We start from the raw sequence: 24,788 nt of genomic DNA, 5'->3' as shown, positions 1-24,788 counted from the left end.
GTCGCCACGGGAGTGGGAAAGGGAATTTAAATGGATGGCAACCAGAAGGCCGAATTGGTTGATGCATATAGAGTGCCGATGCTCTGCGAACCAGTCTCTGAGGCTGCACTTGGTCTCCCCGATACAGAGGAGACCACATCGGGAGCAACGGATACAATGCATCAGATGGGATGAAGCGCAGGTGAATTTCTGCCAGATCTGGAAGGATTGGTTGCGGCCTTCAAAGGAAGTGAGAGGGGAGGTAAAGTGGCACATGTTGCACCCCTTGCAGGGAATGGTACCAGATATGTTGGAGAGGTTGGTGAGGGGTGTAGAGTTGACGAAGTTGCGCAATGAACGATCCTGCGGAAAGTGTATAGGGTGGGGAAGGAAGTACCTTTTTGGTGATGGGATCTGATTGTAGGTGGCAGAAATGTAGGAGCATGATGTATTGGATTCGGAGGTTCCCTTAGTGGGACTCAATCTGTGTTGTTGAGGGGGGGGCTTTGGGAGCAGAAGTGCAGAAACTGGAGGAGATGGACTTGAGGGCATCCTTAATTAGCGATAAGGGCCCTAAAGTAGCAAGACATCTGGGATGACCTGGAGTAGAACGTCTCATCCTCGGAGTGGAGACAGAGGAATTGAGAGTATGAGATCGCATTTTTGTAGGAGGGTGGTGAGAGAGATGTAGGCGAGGTAGTTGTGCAAGTCAGTGGGTTTGAAAGGATGTCAGTGGTTAGTCGGTTTCTGGAGATGTAGATGGAGAGGTCCAGGAAGGGGAGGGAAATGATCCAGGTTAATTTGAGAGCAAGGTTAAAGGTGTTAGCGAAGTTGATGAACTGCTTGAGCACCTTGTGGGGGCAAGAGGCAGCACCAGTGCAGCCATCAATGTAGTGGAGAAAGAGGTGAAGGATGGTTTTGGTGTAGTTGTGGAAGAGGGACTGTTCCACGAATCCTACAAAGAGGCAGGCATACCTCTGGCCGATGTGGGTGTCCATGGCCATCCATTTGATTTGTAGGAAGTGGGAGGAATAAAAGGAACAATTGTTGAGGGAGAGGACCAGTTCTTACCATGCAAATGAGTGTGTCAGTGAAGGGGAACTAGTTGCACCTCCGGGAGGGGAAGAGAAGGAGAGCTGTTAGGCCCTCCATGTGAGGGATACAGGTGTGAGTGAGCCTGTAAGTCCATGGTGAAGATGAGGTGTTGGGGGCCAGAGAATTGAAAGTTTTGGAAAAGATGACTTACTGTAGTGCACTTTGTATATGGTGTAAAGTGCTACCATTGAGTATTGGTGGTGAAGTGATTGAATATTAAAGGTGATCAATTCAAAAACAGCCAACCAGACTGCTTTGCTCTAACTCACATTGAGCTTTTGTTCTTGCTCTGTGCATGTCCTCCTGTGCTGGTAAATGACCTGGAGAGATACTTGAGTTGAACAAGGAAATGGCGGAGGAATTGGATAATTAGTTTGCGTCTGTCTTCACGGTGGAAGACACGAGTAATTTCCCAAAAATTCAAGAGAGTGAGGAGTCAGAGCTGAGTAAGATAGCCAGTACAAGGAGAAATACACAATGACCTGGAAGTGGATAAATCACCTGGACCAGGTGGACTGCACCCTAGAGTTCTAAAGGAAATAGCTGAAGAGATAGTGGAGGCATTAGTAGTGATCTTTCAAGAATCAGGGAGGGTCCCACAGGACTGCAAAATCACTAACGTGACACTCCCTGTTTAAAAAGGGAGTAAGCCTAACTTCGGTCATAGGTAAAATCCTGGAATCCATTGTGAAGGATGAGATTTCTGAATACTTGGAAGTGTATGGTAAAATATGGCAAAGTCAGCATGGTTTCATCAAGGGGAGGTCATACCTGATAAATCTGCTAGAATCCTTGGAGGAAGTAATGAGAATGTTAGACCAAAGAGAGCCAATGGATGTTATCTACCTGGACTTCAAGAAGGCCTTTGACAAGGTGCCACATAGGAAGTTACTGAATAAGATAAGGGCACATGGTGTTAGATGAAAGGTGCTAGCATGGATAAATGTTTGGCTGTCTGGCAGAAAGCAGAGAGTGAGGACAAAAGGGTCCTTCTCAGGATGGCAGCCAGTGACAAGTAGTGTTTCGCTAGGCTCAGTGTCGGGATCATAACTTTTCACTTTATACATTAATGATCTAGTTGAAGGAACTGAAGAAATTCTAGCTAAGTTTGCAGACAACACAAAGATAGGTAGACAAACCGGTAGCACTGAGAAGGCTCAGAGGCTGCACAAGGATTTGGACAGGTGAGGAGAGTGGGCAAAGGAGTGGCAAATGGAGTACAACCTAAAAAAGTGTGAGGTCATGCACTTTGTTAGGAAGAATATAGGCATGGACTATTTTCTAAATGGGGGAGAAAATTCAGAAGTCTGAAGCGTAAAGAGACTTGGGAGTTCTAGTCCAACATTCTTTCAAGGTAAACCTGCAGGTTCAATCAGTAGTTAAGAAGGCAAATGCAATTATGGCATTTATTTGAGAAAACTTAAATATAAAGGCAGGGCTATACCTCTGAGGCTTTATAAGGCTCTGGTCAGACCACATTTGGAGTATTGTGCGCAGTTTTGGGTCTCATATCTCAGGAAGGCCCTGGAGTGTGTTCAAAGGAGGTTCACGAGAATGGACCCAGGAATGAAAAGCTTAACGTATGAGGAACATTTGACGACTCTCGGTCTATATTGGAGTTTAGAAGAATGAAGGGGGCCGAAGGGTCTGTTTCTGTGCTATGTTGTTCCATTTTCGCAAAATCTGCTTAGAATTTGTAGGGTTCTGGTTTGCACTTAGTAATTTGCTGATTTTAGGTGGTTCTAATCACCTCCAGATCCCAGGTTCTAAACACAGGACTCATTTAGGAATGTGAAATGAAGAAAGCAGTAGACAGGTGTTTCAGGGCAAAAAAAACTCTGCATTTATTTAAATACAAACAGAAAAGTATAATACAATAAAATTAATGCCAGAAATTATATAGAAGGCAGTAATTAGATACACTATTAAATTAAACACAGATTAAACACTATTAGAACCTGAACAGCAGGTTTAATCACAAACTTTAATCAGGCTTCCTATCCTTGGGTTCCCTGCACTGTTACGACCTGCTTTCCTACCCCTGCCACTCGGTTGGAAACTTTGGGGTCATGGGAGTTTAAGCTCACCACTGGGAAAATCGAGGTTTTTACGTATAGCTGGCTGTTCTCGCTTGCTGTACCCGGTATCTCGATGAAGACTTTGGACTGTTTGGCCTTTAGTCTGGGTTGAGTGTACTGATGTGGTAGCTTGAGTATTGGACTTATCGGGCGAGTGCTTGGTTTTCCTTACTTTCTGGTGGTTTTGTGGACCAGTTTTAACCTCAGAATGTGTCGGTGGTTTTTGAAAGTGTTGGTCGTGGTTGGTTGCCATTGGTCCCCGACGTGGAACACACCTGTGTCAGTAGTTTTCCGAATTGCTGTCAGGATCCCCTTTCTGGATATATTACTTGGAAATAGCTGTTGGATTTCTTCTGGGGAATAGCTGTGGGGCTCGCTGAATAGCTCCTTCAGATGAGATTGAGACCTGCAGTTATACTGATTGTGGACCTGTTATCTTTGTGCCAAATCTGTGCTTGCCATTGTGTTTTGGTGTTCCTTTTGAGGTCAGTTGGCTTCCTGATAGTTAAGAGCATTTGTAAATGTATTTTGATTGAAGTTGAATGTCAGATATATCTGTGAATGGATTTTGATTGAAGTTGAATGTTCGGTTTCTGTGTAGGCCCCATATTGTCTCTGCTCTGTAGCCCGAGGTGTAAAAGTTAATTTTGCTTAGGTTTGGTTGATTGTTCTCTTAAAGTGGAGGTGTAAATTGGAATAGTAGCCCCAGACACGAATAATTCTGGTTTTCTTGTGGGTTTGCAACCTTAGTTGAGGATTTTGTCCAGTATTTTAAATGTTATTAAATTCCAGGGTCTTATCCAGTATTTGAGATGATGAGGATTTTTGCTCAATTGTACAAATTTAATATTTATCTTGCTTCAGCCTGTACAGGAGCTAAAGGTCTGTGCAATAAATGAATAGGCCTCTGATTTATTCCTCAGGCAGTTGGTACCAGCATTGGCTGAACAATGATCAGAATGTGCCACTCATTTTATCCATTAAATAACAAAGCATTTTCTGAAAAGGATGAAAAATAAAGGAGGTTCATTGTGTTTATTTGTTCCTTTAAGGATTGCATAATCTAAAATAGCAACTGAAAGCTTGCCATCAAAAGACCTGCCAAATTCAAGTCTCTAAATTGCTTTGGGCTTTTTGGTGTATTCCTCAAGTAACTTAAAAATAGTAATCCCAAAAGCGAGTTACAAATTATGTGTTAAATCCTCTGAGCAGCAACAGTGCTGTGCACATGAATGTTGTTCCAGTTGATTCTGCCACACATTTCTCCTGGGACCCCCTGATCGTATTGTGGAAGTAATGCATCATCCCTACCAGGGAACTACATAAAAGCAGACAGTGCAAACTACATAAATCGTCAGTGTAAAGAGAATACGCCCCCATATCATGAAAACATTCAAGTATCATAAAAAGCAAATCTTTTGAGTGTAGGTCGGTGTTATGGGTTAGTCAGGTTTGGATGTGGGAGCAGTCGAGTTCAGTTGAGCAAGATAATCAGAACTTCCTAGGTCTGATAAAAGGTTGTCACATTCGGTTGGGTCACAAGAGTTGTCAAATCTAGACCAAGTTGGGGATGATGGTTGGATTATGGGAGTTGTTTGAAAATAATTGGGTTGGATGGATGGGGATTATTAGTTCAGATGGGGGTAGCTGGGTGCTCAGGGCTTTGGTTCGTCAAGTCGGGAGGTTAGTTGAAGGGTGCTGTAAGATGGTCAGCCATGTAACGGAATTGGGTTGGGTGACTAATCAGGTGCTTGGTGGGTATAGTCTGGTCTTAGGTAGTATTCGAGTCGAGTTGGGGGGACAGACAGGAACTAATTGGGTTAGATTGATAGGAGGTGATTGAGGAAATACATAGGTATTACATGTAGTTTTAATTTTTCTAACATTTTCTGGGAAAGTGTCAGTGTCATTTCTACAATCATAGAGTTAAACAGCATGGAAACAGACCCTTTGGTCCAACTGATCATGCTGACCAGATATCTTAAACTAATCTGGTCCCATATCCAAGCATTTGGCCCATATCCCTCTAAATCTTCCTGTTATGATGCCTTTAAATGTCGCAACTGTACCTGCCTCCACCACTTCCTCTGACAGCTCGTTCCATACATGCATCACCCTCCATGTGAAAATGTTGCCCCTCAGGTTCCTTTTAAATCTGTCTCCTCTGACCTTAAGCCTATGCTGTCTAGTTTTGGACACTCCTACCCTGAGAAAAAGACCTTGGTTATTCCCTCTATCCACGCCCATCGCGATTTTATAAACCTGTATATAGGGTCACCCTTCAGCCTCTGACGCTCCAGGGAAAATAGTTTCAGCCTCTCCCTATAGCTGAAATCCTCCAATCCTGGCAACATCCTTGTTAAACTTAAAAGGGTTCAAAAATGATTAACAACATCTTTCCTATCACAGGGAGACCAGAATTGAACATAGTATTCTAAAATTGGCTACACCAATATCCTGTAAAGCCACACCATGACTTCCCAACTCCTATTGTCAGTGCACTGACCAATGAAGGCAAGCATGCCAAACAGCTTCTTCACCACCCCGTCTCCCTGTCACTCCACTTTCAAAGAACTAGGCACCTGCATCCCAAGGTCTCTTTGCTCAGCAAGATTCTCCAGGGCCCTACTGTTGACTGTCTAAGTCCTGCCATGATTTGCCATACCAAAATGCAGCATCTCACCTTTATCTAATCTGCCACTCCTAGGACCATCTGATCAAGGTCCAAACATACTCGAGATAACCTTCTACATTGTCTACTACATCACCAATATTGGTGTCAGCTGCAAACTTACTGTATCTCATCCAAATCATTTTTATAAATGATGAAAAACACAAATCTGTCCCAAATCTCTACTGTAGCTCAGAACTGAATAAATTTCCATGGGTCTCATGCTACAGAGAAATTGCCCATTTGGGTTTCAGCTTCTGAAGCAATTTCTGCGTGCATCCAGAGATCAGGCTCCTGCCATGCAACTTCCACCATTTATCAGTTGTTGGTTATCTGGAAACTGGAAGATTTGAGCCCATTTCAACAGTGATGAATTCAAAACTCTTGTGATATTCCCCATACGATCTACCTTTTCACTCCTCATGACACAAAGAACCATTTACTTGCTTCCCTATTTTAATAGGACAAAGTTTTATTGATGTTGACTACTTATTACATTTTAGCATTTGATACTCCGGTTCATTCCAAAATAGTGTTTTCTAATCCTATTAAAATAATTACTAATGTTTGGGCATTTTATGCTTTGTAGATTAATAAATGGGTGTTACTTTGAGTTGGGTTTATTACATGACTATTTCTCAAGGTATGCGATCTTATGACACAGTTCTGAGTAATGGCTTTCTAGTATTTACAATAATTTGGGATTTTGGATAATTAGGTGGGGAGGAAGCTTGAACACCTGACCTATCCATCTTGTTTTTATTGATACATGCTTGTTTTAGTCTGAATGTTTACAGAACTTCACATTTTTTCCAGCTTTCAGCATGATGCCATAGTATTTAAGTAAAAATGCTGTAAAACTTTTTTTGCACTTGGTGTATAGGATATAATGAAGATGTTAATTGAATTGTGTTTTACAGATGATAGGTCTCTACGCAGAAATTTTGGATAGAATGGACAGAGAAAAGAAGGTACTCCCTGTTGAAGAATAACAGAATAGTAAAGCATTTCCTTTCAGGAATGTGAGGATATGAATTCTTAATAGTTAACTTGTATCTAAATTATTAATTTTGTTTGTTCTTTTAAGGTTTTTTTGTTGACCATATTTACATTGATTTCATAGATGTTCCTAACTATGGTAAGTTCAGTTGAAAGAATGCCAGAGATGTTGACTAATATGTGGTTCATATGAAATTTGTCAGAAGTGGTGCAAATGTCGATAGGATATCTGCAGAAAAAAACTCGAGATGGTATTCTGGGGATAGCTTGTCATATTTTGGATTGTGAATGTAAAATTTGTAACAGTTCTCTCATTTGTAGACGTGTTTAGAAAATGTTATGGAATAAAAGATTTATTAGGAGGTAAAACTTGACCGTCAGACTGATTTCATTTGCATTGTAAATGCTTTGTTGCCAGACTGTCACTGTGTGCAGTGTTTTATAGGTGACTTTATGTAAACGGACATGTTTAAAATAAAACCAACCTTTCTGTTGAATGACTGATCATTGTTACAAATTGCTTATATGTCTCTGTAAAAGTGACATTACAGACCAGGCATCCTAAAGATGTCCTAACCCTTAAATTTGAAGGACAATTCAGAATACTTATTGACCTTTGTGAAATTGTAATAATTACATCTCGACATTTTCAGGTAAGCAACCCATATGGGATCAGTTGAAGCTCCCATATTCACTGTCTCCATAGTGGCAGAATCAGATTACACTGTCTCATGTATTCTAGTTGTCAAGGAGACTATAATCGGGTTACAGTAACTGTTTCATTATGGTTTTTGAGATTCCAACTGCCATGAGAAGCTATGTTATCATCTTTGTTGGTTTCACTTAATATGTTTTGAATTGAAATCAATATGTTAAGCACCTCCTTTTTTGCTTAACCAGCATTGCTTGCAAGACCAGAGATTAGTTGCCCATCTGTAACTGTTTGAAAGAAGTCTTGGTGAGCTGACTTCTTGAACCATTGCAGTCTACCTGGTGAATTACTGTTAGGCAGAGCCAATTTGTTTGCATATAGTATATACCAATTTTTATATTATTCATATCAACTCAAAGGTACAATGTATCATACACTTCAGGCCAGTATTCTGGGTCACTCGTGCACTTTTCTGCCTCTTTACTGGCACTTCTTAAGTACCACTCCCAGAGCTCACATAAAGATCAAACATTTTTCTGAATGGGGATGAAGTATCAATCTGAATAATTATATATATTGTTTACCGTTCTATAATTGAAAGTGTGCTTTTATCTTAGTAAATTAATCCCAATTATTTCATAAAACGACAATACAATTATCTCTAATCCTTTTGAGAAAATAAGATTAGATTAGATTACTTACAGTGTGGAAACAGGCCCTTCGGCCCAACAAGTCCACACCGCCCCGCCGAAGTGCAACCCACCCATACCCCTTACCAAACACTACGGGCAATTTAAAATGGCCAATTCACCTGACCTACACATCTTTCAGACTGTGGGAGGAAACCGGAGCACCCGGAGGAAACCCACGCAGACACGGGGAGAACGTACAAACTCCACACAGTCAGTCACCTGAGGCGGGAATTGAACCCGGGTCTCTGGCGTTGTGAGGCAGCAGTGCCACCGTGCCGCCCACAAATATGGATCTCAAATATGGATAAAGTTGTGGTTATGTAGCTGTGTTGCTAGGTACACAACATCCCAATAAAGTATTATAATGTTGGAAAGGTGGCAACCAGTTTACACACAGCAGACACAAAAATGTGATAATGAGCAGGTTTGTGGTGTGAGATTGAGTTGAGGGCTAAATAATGACCCAAATCAAGGGAGTAAACCCCACCCCCGCTCCTCAACTTGGGACCATAGGACCTTTCATATCACCTGGAGAGCAAAACAAAAGTCTAAATTTGATGCTTTACCCAAAAAAAAGTTCCTCTGAAAGTCAGTACTGCCTCAATATTTACTGGTTTGTCAGCTTTTATTTCTGTGCTAAATCTTCGGACTGGGATATAAATATTCCAATCTTCTAACAGAAGCATAAGTTACCAGCTGAACAAGAACTGATGATAATGGAATCCTTGAAGCAATTTCTGATCTAGTGCTGGATTTTGGTCAGCAGATATATAAATGTAGGTTCAATGACAGTATATCATTGTCAGGACATGCCTGTAACCCTAGAGGGTGAATTGTAAATGGGGATTCTAAGCACCAGTCTTAAAAAAATGGAAACCTGGAATACAGTAGAAGTGACTATACAGGTATATAAAGAAAAACTGGCAGTGAAAGAAAATGATAGCTTCATTGAAGCAAGGCTAGCAAGTTTTATCTTTATCAAGATTTTAAATAAGATATAGGACATATAGAGCAGGAGACATTCCAGTCACTGGTTTGTAAAAACTAAAATAGTATATAAGTGATTGAGAATTTAATGAACTCAACCTGACAACATATAATTTATGGGCTTTAATACAAAATGCATTGTGCAGTAGATATTTCCTTTATATTCTGTTAATAAAGGAGATGCATTTTGCAATTTATGTTGACATAATAGTGCATTTCTTTTATTTATAATTACTTTCTCTAACAATGCTATGAATTATGATCACTTATTTGTATTGTCACAATTTAGCACCCACTGCCATGATAAATTTATCAATAAACCGAGTATCTATCTTTTATCCTACTATCTTTAATAAACACCCCAAACTGTTTTTCATAGACAAGTTATAATTGAACAGCAACACTGAGGACATAGCAGCACTAGAGTTGGTAATAAATGGAATGGTTAAAAAGCCAGGTCTCTGGCTTATCTTAATAAACCTCTCTACTTGTTTCTCCTCTCGAAAAACTGGTTACCTGTCATAATATTTCCTATAGTTTGTTACCAAATTGTTTTTGATGACACTTTTGAGAGGGCTTTGAGACTTTCATTATGCTAAAACTTCTATATAAATGCATATTGATATTCAATGCAAATCCATTGTTTTATTGATAATTGGAATATAGAAATTCAGAAAGAACACAGATACAAATTAATGTGATTAAATGGCACTAAATATCTACTGAATTGTACTTTTTATTTTCTTGATGTTTCTACTCTCCTAGAGTCTTGAAGATGCTAACTTTGTTGAGATAAGAGATGCCTGACACAACTGACAGCATTCTCCCTCTGATACCTTGCAAGCATAGGATTGTTCAAATACAAGATCACATGGCTTAATACCAGGCTGTGTAACCATGGAGGGTGCAAACCCAGTGCAGTCCACACACACACAATGTGCATTTTTCAATAAAGACTGTTATACAAGTAAAGCAGGAATCCTATTTAATAAACTTCGTCTATTTTCGCCTTAAACATGTTCAATAATGGAGCATTTGTAACCTTCTGAAATGGACAGTGCGAAAACTACACGATACTTCTGAGTGAAAAAACTTACCCCTCACACTCTTAAACCATTGGCATCTAATGCTGAGACAATGCCTCCTGTGTTCTAGATTCCCAAGCCAAGTGTTAGAACCTCTGTTTCTGACAAGCCGCTTTAGAATCTTGTGTGCTTCATTTATATAATTTATCATTCTTCTAAATTTGCTGAAGATCCAGTTTACAGAGCTTGTCATTCATAGGGCAATCCTTTCATTTCAGGAACCAATGTGAAGCTCCATTGTACCATCTCTAGTGCAAGTATTTAAAATGCATGCTAAAAATGCACAAAATACTCAAGGTGTAGCCTTATCACAACCCTTTACAAGTGTTCTTAATTGCTTGCTGAATTGTACTTTAAATGCTAACATTATGTTTCCTGTACAACTATACCCAAGTCCCTCTGAGTGTCAACATTTACAAGTTTTGCACCTATATAAAAGAAAACTTGCTTTTCTAGTCTATCGAAGTGAATAACTTACACTTCCTCTCCATCTGGCACCTTGTCCATTTGCTTAATCTGACTATATTTCTTGGAAGTCTCTACGTTCTCACAACTTACGTTTTCAGCTAGCTTTATATTGTCAACAAACCTAGGCATATCAATCTTTTTGTGTAGGCCATTAATAACAATTTTAAATAGTGAAAGCTGCATCCAGCATTGTTAGAACAAGCTAATTAAAAATGCCCACATATCCCAACTGTCTGTTTCCAGTTTGTGAACAAACCCTTCACTCATGCTAATATATCATACCTGACTCCATGAGCTTCCATCTTATTGAATACCATTTGGAAATTCAAGTATACTATATTTTATAGTTTGTCCTTAATTTCCCCTTCTAATTACGTGTACTTAAAAAAAAAAGTTCTAATACATCTGTCTTTTTTGAAGTGCTTTGTTATAGATTCCTAAGCTGCTGACTGATGCCAGGTTAACTAGCATGTATTTCTTTCTCCTCTTAACTCTACTACTTAAGAAAGCAGGTACTCCTGTATTTGGAGGTTGCAGTCTTTAATGTTGTCATTAATTTGCAATGACCTCAAAATACTGATATTAGCCAAGATTCTATTTGGAGTTAGTATTTATCTATCAATGAGATGCCAAGGTGCCATTTTATAAAATTTAACAGTTCCAAAAAACTTAAATCAGATTAGCCAGTTAGTGCAAAATTAAAGCCAGCATTGACTTTGCCAATGTGTTGAGGGTCGCATCATCAGTTGTCCATTCCTACTGTTGATGATTTGTTTTTATTCAGCAGGAAAATGGCTTTTGACTAGGTGAGGTAAGAGTTGGACACTACTTTTATATTTTTAAATAACCACCCGTAAGTAAATGTTGGATTCAGTTAGTTTTGGGAAGTTTTGAAAATACAGACAGCAACAATTTAACTCAATTTAAGTAAAGTAAACTGATTTTATTTTTATTTCCAGAGCTGATTTTTTTTAAAATAAACAGGAATTATTTTATTCCTTCGATTTGCCAATGTTTCAACCGTTTGAACCCTATAGATATTCCACATTACGTAATCCGGGAAATAACAAACATCTGTAACCAGAATGTCTCTTACCATCCCTCCTGGGTTACAAAAGACCGATTTCAAAATGTGGAGCTTCTAAAAGGAAAAGATAATCAATCCATTTACATGTCGCTGCAGGAAAGAATGGCTGCATCAGGATAACTAATCTACCACAGGAAATGCCCTACTACAGCTACAGTTTCTTAACAGAATATACAATGTTTATGCCCAAGGACTGATATCCCAGGGTGTAGTCTACTTTTTTGGCAGCCATGACTCTGCTAGGCACAAGAATTAACACAACAGAAATGTGATCCCACACCAACTTACAGGTATAATTTTAATTTTGTTATCTATCATATTTCTGATCTGAACATAGCAAACCTGGAACTGCTGATGAATAGGAGTGCCTCATCCTAATGTGTATAGTATACCAATCCATTCAACTATTAATTTGCCTATTTATTTACCAATAAAATAAAAGCTAATATGTTTACACCTGAATGCTAAGTGAATTTTCATTTCAACTGTTTACCAAAGGTAAGTAAAGTATCACAGTTACTAAGAGGTGTTACTAATATCAGTACTTTGTTTCTACATTGTACTTTCAGGCCCTTGGTGATTTCTGTTGGTCTGCACATAATGAATGAATAAAACTACAACTCTGAGTTTTACTTCATGTTATTCTCAAAAGCAGGATAACATAAATTCATGCTCACTTGTAAACTATCTTCAGGTGAGGCCTTGTTGGACCCATTATTCCACAATATTTACAACCTAAAGGCATCAGAGCAAAAATGTCATCTGGGGATGTTCTGTATAGACTACATTTCAAAATGGTCACAATTCAATCTATTGTTAAGCATTTGATTACTAAGAATTCAACCTTTTTTCAAGATTTGACTCTTTGTGATTGAAAATCCGGCTCGTTGATGCTGTGACTGCAGAATTTAGCCCTTTGAATTACTTATATTTACTATTAGCTGGCTAGAATTATTGAGTATTGATAACAGAAATGAGATGAATCTCCATCTATTTTGATTTAAAAGCTATAGGCTATGAAAATAGTTTTTAAATGGAGATTTTTCAAATATACTCTGGTCCCAATGTATTTGTTGGTCTAATAATAATAAAATGTTAATATTTCCTCAATTTAAATGAGAAAAAATATCTTGCACAGTGCTTAACCAAGTTAAAACATTTTAAATGTCATTTGAATATTTACAGCTGTTTCAAACCTAAAATAAATCTTCCACAGCTTATACTTTAGTGTGTGGTTCACATAAAAATGTCTCATGACTTAAGTCATACATTTTCTTTACCCTATAATTCTTTAGAACACCATCAAATTACTTAAGATTAGAAATTCCAACAAAAAAAAACAGATTTGCTCTTTAAAGACTGCTTTTTAATCTAATGTCACTATGTACTGTAAACAATGATCAAAGTAGAATAAATTGAAATAGACAGGGCAACCGTCTCATTATTCCAAAGTTCAGTTTAGTTTAAATCTTGCTGCTCTAAATATTTAATTTGACTTTTTAAAACATAAATTATTACTGGCCCTAAATGTTTAAATGTATTCCTGGTCTGGTAGCTGAAGTTTATGATTTTCAAAATTTATACATTTATATCTGTGCATGTACAAGAAAATAATCCTTATCAAGTGGAGGAGGCCATCAGGTATACAGTATACAGCACATTTTATCTTAGACATTACACAGCTTTACTTCTAATATAAAGAGAGTAATACTTTTGTTAAAAAGGGGGGAGAAAGAATTTTCATACACTAAGTGCAGTGCAAAATCTAGGCCTTGATGATCATACAATAGATTAGGCTGCATATTGCAGCTATGGATGGGAGTGTTGCAAGAGAAGCAAATGCCACTCAAATGAGAAATTGTGGAATTATAGATAAATCTTGGACAATCAAATCTTGTGCAAAAACCAATCAATAGTGTAACTTCCAAACCTTGGCATGTAACATGCAGTTAAATTATGATGTGTTTGAAATGTAATAACAAGTAAATATAACTTTTACATTTAAATGTGCCAAGAAAAACTCTAAACAAATGGGCAAGATAAATTAACCTAAGCCATGGCCCTTTTAAAAATAAGAACAAAATGAATACTAGTTTCAGCAATAAAAATATGAGATACTTTCAAAAATTAGTGTCATTGGAAATCCAACAGGTAACTATCATTCATGGGCAAAAAGAAAAATGTAGAGGCATGACAAATGAAGCTTAATTTTTACTAAATATTGGGATGGAATTGATGTTTCCTTCAAGTAAAGGTTGAGGACCATTTCTGACTATTTCCAAATTTGAAAATATAATATTAAACTCTGTTTAATCTGTGCAAATTACAAAACTTTTAACTCAGCATGTTACTTGCCAGATTTCATGGGTCATTGATGGACAGAAATGCTCACATAATCAAGTTGAGCTATTGTGAAGTCAGCAAACATAACTATGGCTACAAGTATAAATTTTGAGTAACTGCGTGGAAATTGATCAAAATGTTAGTCTGCTTGAATGTTAGTTTACTTTGGGAAGAATTATCTATAAAAGACTAATTTCTGGGATGGAAAAAGTAAAATATTTACAAAAATAATGTGAAGAAAATGTAGAGTCCATCTGCAAAATTTTAACAAGAAGAACCCTTCAACTCATGAAATGGAAGTCAGCATTCCAATCTGATCTCATTGCTATTACTATATATACAGTGACTTGGCCGAGTTAAGAACAGGCACACAAGCCCCACCCTAGAAGTGGAATTATTTACCATGCTTGGGCTAATTATCAAAGGTACTCCATTGGAAACCCTGAGAGTTTAAAAATATTCTTAATTGTAAAATCACAGCCTGAAATATAAAGCCCATTCCTGTAATTTATGTATCTAGGAGGAAGCAAAACCCAACTACAAAGTGGAGCATTTAAAAGATCACAGTGCTGTGCCACAGTACAGAGGGGAAATGAATCCAAATGTAGAATGGCCTTAAGTATTACAACATAGGCACTTGATCTCCCCTTCTGCTAACAACTTGACATGAATAATTTACCACACATTGTCACTATATGAGAGTTGGACTAAATAAAGAGAAAGATGGCACAGGTTTCCTGTCTTACTCTCAATCCATTCAGTAATTGTCCGATGTGTCTCTCTGTTTTGTTGTGCTATACTCTTCCAACTACCATTTGAAAATAACATTTTTGCAGTGTAATAGATAAACTGCTATACATAATACAGTAGTCCATAATAAGAGGCCAGGAATAACTGCACTTATGTGTTGACACAGTCACCTTGTGGGGAATCCTACTGGATAATTTGTTTGTTGATAAAAGTTGGAGCTTGACTATTTACACTAAAAATATGTAAAAACTGGTTTTACATGCAACATTAATATCTTATGGAGTGCAACAGTGATCACTGATCAGATTTATGAACAAGAGTCAGTGAAGGATAGGAGCAAGTAATTCAAGCTTTCCCACCCCACCCCCCCAAGATGAACAGACTAATCCCTCGCAAGGGAAACTGTAGTAAATTAAGAGCTCTCGATCAACTCCTTTCATGATTATTCAAAAGCAACAATCATGAATGTCTAAAGATGAACCACATTCATGTGGTTTATACATATTTCAAAAATTACATCCTGCATCACAAACATCAATAGTATGTTCTGTGGCAAGTAAACTCATATTTCGGTCCCCTGCCTGTTCCTCACATCCACCCAACCCACACATAAAAGATCCAGAACTCTTTTTAAAGTAATAAAAATCATACTACTACTAAAGTTTGTACTCACTGTTGAATTTGGATAGCATTGTTTTTGGATTGAACACTGCCTTTGAAAAAAGTCAAACTGTTACAGCCTCCTTATGCTTTGTAGGTAGAACTCACTCAGTTGGTAAAGACTTTCATGGTTACAACTTACATCTTTCACATTCTGTTCAGTTGTTTTACTTTCACCTCGAAAACTTAAAATGCAGGTATCTTGGTTCCTAAATTAAAGGGGACTATTGTACAACAACTGTATGTCAATACATGAAAGGAACCAATACTTGCATTGTGTACCGACAAGTTAGATAGATTTGATTTATGATAAAAGTGTAGAGAGGTGTAAAGCAGGTTACTTGACGTTACAAATTCAAATTAAATCCAGTTGTTAAAGAATGATCGATTTCACTAAATGGGAGACACAGGGTTTAGGTAAACACAAAAATACATTTCAAACATTTCATTCATACAAAGTCACATCAACAGCATCAATCTGAGCAATTGATACATTCTTTATCATTCACCTGCTCAGTTCTTATTGGAATCACTTTTCTTAAAAAAAACAGCAAAAAATGTAAAATGTCCATGCAGACAACCATGTTTTCATGTGTAAAACAATGTGCAATTTAATATGTTGAAAATTTTGTATATTTTCATCTACAGTACCATAATTATGATTTAAGATTCTTTTCCGATTTTCATTCTCTTATTCTCCTCTTGCAATGAGGAATTGTGTATGTCTTTAAAAGCACTGCTATGTGTGATCACAGAAGAATAGTGGTTTTCTCTTCTTTCAAACCTATCTGTATTAGGAAATTTCAGATAGATCTTTTTTGTTAAGGAATGGCACCAACAGAATCCCCTGTGAACACAGGTTCTTTAAAACCACTGCTTAGTCGATATGAAACTCTCCAAGCTGATCTTCAGGTAATATAAATGTACAAACTTGTTACCAATCCTGGTCATGTTTCCTGAAGATGTTCTGTAAAATATTCAGGTGTGCATTTCCATGTCTTTGATGGAATTCCATAAAAACCATGCAGAATGGAAACAGCCACAGCGACGGTGAGGATTCATAACATAATGAGAAAGATAAAACTCGATATGCAACATATCTTAAAAGGAGGACTTTTCACCTCCCAACAATATCTTCCCTCTAAACATTGGGCCATGTTTAGAGTTTTTCAGATGAAGGAATCCAGATGTAGGGACCAGATTGTTCTTCAATAACCTGTTTAATTTTGTTGTAGATCTCTTCTAATGAGTCTCCCTGTACAATGGCTGTAGAAAAGAAAAATATTACTATATTAAAAGTAAAGCACAGCAAGTGTTGAAAACTTGCAAACATTTTTTAAAACATTATTTTAAAATTTAGATAGTCAAATCAGCAATGAAAATTTGACCTTTTAAATAGTTGTTCTATAGTATTGCTGAAAGAAGACACATTTTGTCAAAGCTTTGAGTCTTGGACTTCTTGGGGAAATTTGCGAGAATACAAGGTTTGGTGCTTGCAGTGATAGTTCCTCCAGTTCTAAGCCAGAGGGCCCAGGTTGAAGTCCACCCTCCACCAGAGGTATGTACTAACATTGTTGAACAGACTAATTATAAAGTATCCACAAATTTAAGAGTACAACCAACATATACAGTGCACAAAGAAGTGATTGTGCTACTTGGCTGACAAGTAGTTTCTGATTGATAGAATTGAACCAGCAAATAGCTGTACTTTTAAAAATTGAAACAACATACACAGTGTGTAGTTATTCTGCCAGCAAAGAAAAAGGCCCGTTGTATTAAATTTCCAGTACACACAAGTGCACTATGCTGCAATACAGACTGACAATCCTAAAGTGGTTGTCAGTTTTCTTCCAGACTCATTCAGGATTATTTGATAAACATTGTCAAATTACAGAGTCACATTTAATGTTAGATATTTGTGTTGCTAATATTGCAAATCTGAACTGCTTGAGTACAGTCAATACATTGGTCATTATGAACAGCAGAAATGTCATACTGTTTTGATACCTTAGTTGAGAAATTGGACTGAGGGTTTTCTATTACTGTCTACTATAAACCTAGCTTCATTGGTCAGCATTCATGTTGGATTCTTACAGTTTCATGCTCTGCACGATTGGCCTTAGTGGCAAACTGGTTAATAGTGCTCAAAGCATTATTAACTGTGTAACCATGATGCTGAGAAAAGGTGCATCAAAGTCATCTGGCAAAGATAATGGTGACCCTGATTAAATCATTCCTCACGATGTATCGTGCAAACTCATGAACAGCCCAAAAGCAGTTACTCTTGATCTTGACTACCTTGAAAAGGTAAGATATCTTAAATATTTTGAGCAACAGATAAAACCAGCTGTTAGATGCTACTGCAATGCAAACCAACACTAACTGGCTGATGTCACACAAATGTGTAACGTGGTGTATAAATTTTGTGACAGTTGTTGCCAGGTATGTAGGTTATACATCCTAAAGACTTGGCAGATGGTATCAATTTGGACATCACTCCCTTGAGCTCAACAATTCAATTAGGTAGCAGGAGCGATGGAAATTAGGATTGAAATCTTCAAGTTTAGTAAATTCAAGAACAAGATCTGGCAAAATAATTCAGGTCATCCAAATTCACTTGCATTTCAATCTTACAGAATTCTGTCCTGAAAAAACACACCATTTAATTTCAAATCCGATGCCCATGTTTTTCAGATTTTCTTGATACATTTCTCTCTCCCTACCCTTTTACTGAACCAAGGATTATAGTTGATGGTACAATCCAAACTGTTTACTGATCAACTGTGTATTTGTTTTATTACTATTATGCTTTCATGTTTTAAAGAAATACTGCAATTGTCCTTGTATCTAATGTACTTCTATTTTGATACTTATAATTACAGCATTTTCAACAACCAGACAGGCTTAATTTGTGTGTCATTTTTTACATAAATATATTCTCCTGTGAATTTTACAATTGGCCAGTGGGCTCTTCCCTTTACAGTATGAATTCCTCTGGGAACCAGCTGTGGACAGTGATGAAAGGCCCTGAAACAGTGAGATGCTAAATGCCAGCACTATTTAGCTAAATTATTCTATTCGTGTTTCAAATCCATTTCAGTTAACAAATTCAAATATTACTCGCAAGTCTCAGTTCAGTTAAACCCATCAAAATGCAGGAATTTGCCTTTCACTGATCTCAGCAGGTATCAGATTACATGCAATGCACCTACCTGTGAAATACTCTCCAAATTCTTGCTCTAACTTCAATGCTTTATCAAAAGTTTTGGTTGCTTGTTCTTCAGTTTGACGTTTATTCATCTCCCTATTAAAAAAAAATCAAATAATTGTATCCCCTTTTGCTTCTTTTACAAGTAATTGAACAAATTATTTAATAATAAGACTTCTAGTGGTGGGATGGATCACATGCCCATTTATATGGTTAGAGGAACTATGAGGAATTTGGTTATGCTTTTGGTATACACACTGCGATTAATGAATAAAGGCCAGTTCGGGCAAATGCTGGAGGTGTGATGTTGAAGCAGAAAATTGGGCTTTATCAATAATACTTAGAAGACAGCCAGTTGTACCTCTTTACAGTGGGAGGCGAACACTAGCTTCATGGAGCTCGATGATGTTTTAAAAAAGCTTTCAATTAAAAGATACATGAAAATTTCATGTATTAAAACTTACATAAGACTAAAAGCACTATTGAGTGAAAATTGTTTTTTTGTCAGCAACGCGTACTTTAAACTGCAAAATATAACAGACATTTTCCTTTTTATCACATACCACCCCCTCAGATTTACAGTCCTTGCAGCAAGCAGCCAAAAGTTACTTCTGCAGTCTCCATTCTGCTGAGTACTAACTGTGATTGCATCTTTGCAAAGTGTTTTTTTCAGTTATTTAAATCTACCACTAGGAGTGAAATCTGTTCCGTTGATACTTACCTGTGGCCACGCTAGAACAAATCTCCCAGATTCAAGAGAAAGTTGGAGGATGCATCTTTTCAACAAGCCACCACTGCCCCCTGCATCTAGCTGTGGTAGCTCATAAAATTGAGTAGCTTTTTTCTCTCTGCTCTCTGTGATATTCACTTATTTATAGGCAGATTTACGACTAATATCCTCCTTCCTGGTAGCAATCCACAAGGCCTGCTTGCTGTAGTAAATATAGCAAAACTCTACCGTGGCGAGACCAAACGTAAACTGGATAACCGCTTTGTGGAATACTTCTGCTCTGCCTGCAAGAATAATTCCAATCTTCCAGTTGCTTAGCATTTAAATAAACCACCTTTCTCCCATTGCTAACATTTCCACCTTATAGCCTGCTAGTGTGTTCCAATGAAGATCAACATAAGCTAGAGGAACAACACTTCACTATATTTTTTGTGTAAGACCTGTACCTAGGTACTTTGTACCTAAGATGGTACCATATGGGGTGACATTGTAAACCTTTCACTTCCATACTTAAGTATATGTGACAATAAAGGCTACTCTAAATGAATGCAGTTCGATTTAAAACATGTGTAACAGTCACCTAAGCTGGCCAGGATGCTGAGTTTTTCAGTTATTTCATTAAGATTGTTAGTTTGTTCTTTTAATAGTGAAGTATCTGTGCACCCAGAAGAACAGGCCAGAGTGGATAGCAGTAGGAAGATGTCAAGTGCAGAGGAAAATAAGAGAAAGGGGAAAAAAGGGCATTGTGAGCAAACAAGAGGTGGGAGAGAGAGAGGTGGGTGGCCAGATTTTTGTGGTCAAATCATTTGGGAGCCCTTTAAAAATGGTAGCCTGGATTGCTGACCCCATTCCTTGATTTACCAGTTTTTAACCAGGATCTTCCAAGGACACTGGCTGATTCTAACTGCCTCCAATGTGAAATCTGCAGTTTTCACAGACCAGATCTTTAAAGGGTCATGAGGGAAGGAGTGGGGAGTGTTGGTTATACCAGCAGAAGTCCAGGGGCCATAGGAACCAGCACAGATTGAGTTCCAGAATCTCCACAATAATGAATAATAATTACAAAGCAAATTTTCTTAAGTGACATTTTTCATTCAAAGGGAAAAATTACAAATTGTTTGTTTCCAACTGCCTTTTCTTCCCCCAGTCTTCTGTTTAAATAATTCATTAGTTTTTTCCAAACATCGACTGGGACTGCCATAGTGTTAAAGGTTTAGATGGAGAGGAATTTCTTAAGTGTGTACAAGACAATTTTCTGATTCAGTATGTGGATGTACCTACTAGAGAAGGTGCAAAACTTGACCTATTCTTGGGAAATAAGACAGGGCAGGTGACTGAGATGTCAGTGGGGGATCACCTTGGGGAGAGCGACCATAATTCTATTTGTTTTAAAATAGTGATGGAAAAGGATAGACCAGATATAAAAGTTGAAGTTCTAAATTGGAGAAAGGCCAATTTTGACGGTATTAGGCAAGAACTTTCAAAAGCTGACTGGAGGCAGATGTTCGCAGGTAAAGGGATGGCTGGAAAATGGGAAGCCTTCAGAAATGAGATAACAAAAATCCAGAGAAAGTATATTCCTGTCAGGGTGAAAGGGAAGACTAGTAGGTATAGGGAATGCTGGATGACGAAAGAAATTGAGGGTTTGGTTAAGAAAAAGAAGGAAGCATATGTCAGGTATAGACAGGATAGATCGAGTGAATCCTAAGAAGAGTATAAAGAAAGTAGGAGTATACTTACGAGAGAAATCAGGACGGCAAAACGGGGACATGAGATAGCTTTGTCAAATAGAATTACGGAGAATCCAAAGGGGTTTTACAAATATATTAAGGACAAAAGAGTAACGAGGGAGAGAATAGGGCCCCTCAAAGATCAGCAAGATGGCCTTTGTGTGGAGCCACAGAAAATGGGGGAGATACTAAATGAATATTTTGCATCAGTATTAACTGTGGAAAAGGATATGGACTGTAGGGAAATAGATGGTGACAGCTTGCAAAATGTCCAGATTACAGAGGAGGAAGTGCTGGATGTCTTGAAACGGTTAAAAGTGGATAAATCCCCAGGACCTGATCAGGAGTACCCGAGAACTCTGAGAAGCTAGAGAACTGATTGCTGGGCCTCTTGCTGAGATATTTGTATCATCGATAGTCACAGGTGAGGTGTTGGAAGACCAGAGGTTGGTAAACGTGGTGCCACTGTTTAAGAAGGGCGGTAAAGACAAGCCTGGGAACTATAGACCGGCGAGCCTGACCTCAGTGGTGGGCACGTTGTTGGGAGGGAATCCTGAGGAACAGGATGTACATGTATTTGGAAAGGCAAGGACTGATTCAGGATAGTCAGCATGGCTTTGTGTGTGGGAAATCATGTCTCACAAACTTGATTGAGTTTTTTGAAGAAGTAACATAGAAGATTGATGAGGGCAGAGCAGTAGGTGTGATCTATATGGACTTCAGTAAGGCGTTCGACAAGATTCCCCATAGGAGACTAATTAGCAAGGTTAGATCTCATGGAATACAGGGAGAACTAGCCATTTGGATACAGAACTGGCTCAAAGGTAGAAGACAGAGGGTGGTGGTGGAGGGTTGTTTTTCAGACTGGAGGCCTGTGACCAGTGGAGTGCCACAAGGATCAGTGCTGGGCCCTCTACTTTTTGTCATTTACATAAATGATTTGGATGCGAGCATTACAAGTACAGTTAGTAAGTTTGCAGAAGAACCAAAATTGGAGGTGTAGTGGACAGCGAAGCGGGTTACCTCAGATTACAACAGGATCTTGACCAGATGGGCCAATGGGCTGAGAAGTGGCAGATGGAGTTTAATTCCGATAAATGTGAGGTGCTGCATTTTGGGAAAGCAAATCTTAGCAGGACTTATACACTTAATGGTAAGGTCCTAGGGAGTGTTGCTGAACAAAGAGACCTTGGAGTGCAGGTTCATAGATCCTTGAAAGTGGAGTCACAGGTAGATAGGATAGTGAAGAAGGTGTTGGTATGCTTTCCTTCATTGGTCAGAGTATTGAGTACAGGAGTTGGGAGGTCATGTTGCGGCTGTACAGGACAGTTGGAATATTGCATGCAATTGTGGTCTCCTTCCTATCGGAAAGATGTTGTGAAACTTGAAAGGGTTCAGAAAAGATTTACAAGGATGTTGCCAAGGTTGGAGGATTTGAGCTACAGGGAGAGGCTGAACAGGCTGGGGCAGTTTTCCCTGGAGCATCGGAGGGTGAGGAGTGACCTTATAGAGGTTTACAAAATTATGAGGGGCATGGATAGAATAAATAGGCAAAGTCTTTTCCGTGGGGTCGGGGAGTCCAGAACTAGAGGGCATATGTTTAGGGTGAGAGGGGAAAGATATAAAAGAGACTTAAGGGGCAACTTTTTCACGCAAAGGGTGGTACGGGTATGGAATGAGCTGCCAGAGGGTGTGGTGGAGGCTGGTACAATTGCAACATTTAAGAGGCATTTGGATAGGTATATGAATAGGAAGGGTTTGGAGGGATATGGGCAAGGTGCTGGCAGGTGGGACTAGATTGGGTTGGGATATCTGGTCGGCATGGACTGGTTGGACCGAAGGGTCTGTTTCCATGCTGTACATCTCTATGACTCCATTGGATCATCTTCCTTTTTCTGTCTCTCAAAAATAAAACAACATTGCTTGTCTGTCTCATCTCTCCTTTCCTAAAGAATCCCTGTCCAGGTGGTTCCAATTCCTTCGATTACAGATTTCCTCTTCCCTACTCTTAACTGCTCGTCCGGTGACAGATTTAGTTCGGAAGGAGCAGCAAGATTGGGAGAAAGGATCTCTGGTGAGAAAGACAGAACTTTAATTAGAGGAATAGTCCCATTTTTCCTACAATGTCTGCTCCTTGAATCAACTCTGCAATGAATTTGCGCTGTCACTGATCTGTTCATGAAGTCCTCCGTAAGACAGGACAAATATTTAAAATGGAAATTTCTGCTCAGAGACATTCATATACAATGACTACTATCCAAAGACCTGTTGTTGATGTGGCCTTCTCCTTGCATGTATTCTTTGCTGCTCCACCCCAACCTTATCCTCAAAATAACTATATTCATAAACTGTTTTAAAGCCAGCAAACAGACCATCCTACCAGCAAAAACTCTGCATAAGTCAGAATTACTTGTAGTTTCCTTGGTGAGTAATTTTTCATACATTTGACATCATAACTACAAATGATAAGAAACTAACCTCATTAAGGTCAGTTGGCTACAGCAAACCTTCGCACAGTTCCAAAATTACCTCAAACTAAGCCAAAGTTGAAACCAGCTTCCTTCTCCAACTGTGGAAGAGAAAAGAGAAATCCTCTCCACAAGATCTGGACCAAAGCTGCAGAAATTTTCATATCCTTCAGCATCTGTGGATAATTCACTGCTGTTTATTAACATACCTCTCACCAGTGAATAGTAAATCTGCAGTTGGCGATGAAGTAGATAATATAAAGGTACAGAACTTGATCCACATATTCTTCAGGATATTTAGTTGTTAGTGACTGCCTTGTGTGAAAATAGTTCAAAACATACCAATAGTATATGAAGAATTCCTATTTGTTTTTTATAGCAAATGTATGCATTAAAGAATTCAGGGCTGCATTTTAGTCCAAACAGTATTCAAATTCGTTTAATTTTTTCAGTACTTTGATCATTTAAAATTGGCCTTAAATTATCAAAGAAGTAAGCCCCTTTAAATTGTATAGTGTACATTCCTGCTTGCATATTAGTGTTAAAGGTTGCCAATTAAGTCTACCATATGGTGAGTCAGTCACCCAGACAAGCTAATATCAACCATAGAAGTCTTAGTTAAATAGTTCATCAATTATTTTTCATGTAACCTGCACAAATTCTGGAGGCATTTTCAGTAATTCAATCCAATATGACATTTAGTGGACTGTCATATGCTTACTATCAGCAATACTTGACATCAGATGCTCAGTTTAAACTGATAATCTATTCATTGTCATTGAAATTCAAGGCTGATTATTTGTGTTGAAATTACAAGGACATTATCTTACAGGAGAACACAATTCTAATACTCTTCTTATAAACTGGGGCAATATATAATTCTTAGCTCTAACAACAGATTTATTGGAAGCTGTCCTGCTGAGTTAAATAGGTGTCTGACTTGTTGATGTACTGACTTCTGAAACAGTTATTGTTCACACAGTTTTAGAAAAAGTAAAAATGCACAGCAATAGTTAATGTAGTGTGTCATTAGTGAGTTTTCTGCAGACATCACAGTCTTTCTATGTAAATAACTAAGTTTTCCACAGTGGAAGAAAGAAAAAATT

At 38.1% G+C, this 24,788-nt stretch overlaps 2 protein-coding genes across 16 annotated transcripts in view; one reads left to right on the top strand and one right to left on the bottom strand.

Moving 5' to 3' along the window:
* The window catches only part of tex11 (testis expressed 11), a 236,352-nt gene extending 227,105 nt beyond the window's left edge, over positions 1–9,247 (top strand). For all 3 annotated transcript variants that reach the window (XM_087992026.1, XM_087992025.1, XM_087992027.1), the window contains one exon: positions 6,744–9,247. In XM_087992026.1, the coding sequence (XP_087848152.1) occupies positions 6,744–6,815 (72 nt within the window). In that variant the 3' untranslated portion in view covers positions 6,816–9,247. The remainder of the gene's footprint in view (positions 1–6,743) is intronic.
* Positions 9,248–11,624: 2,377 nt separating this feature from the next.
* The window catches only part of dlg3 (discs, large homolog 3 (Drosophila)), a 546,829-nt gene continuing 533,665 nt past the window's right edge, over positions 11,625–24,788 (bottom strand). For all 13 annotated transcript variants that reach the window (XM_043704756.2, XM_087992017.1, XM_087992016.1 and 10 more), the window contains 2 exons: positions 18,759–18,850; positions 11,625–16,812 (listed from right to left, as the gene is read on the bottom strand). In XM_043704756.2, coding sequence (XP_043560691.1) covers positions 16,706–16,812; positions 18,759–18,850 — 199 coding nt within the window. In that variant the 3' untranslated portion in view covers positions 11,625–16,705. The remainder of the gene's footprint in view (positions 16,813–18,758; positions 18,851–24,788) is intronic.

Source organism: Chiloscyllium plagiosum, unplaced genomic scaffold (assembly GCF_037043375.1).
Source record: "Chiloscyllium plagiosum isolate Xiang-an unplaced genomic scaffold, Cpla_swu_hap1 HiC_scaffold_11, whole genome shotgun sequence".
In the NCBI taxonomy this organism is placed as follows: Eukaryota; Metazoa; Chordata; class Chondrichthyes; order Orectolobiformes; family Hemiscylliidae; genus Chiloscyllium; species Chiloscyllium plagiosum.
Note: the sequence above shows the minus strand (reverse complement) of the source record. Positions and strands in the feature narration are given on the sequence as shown.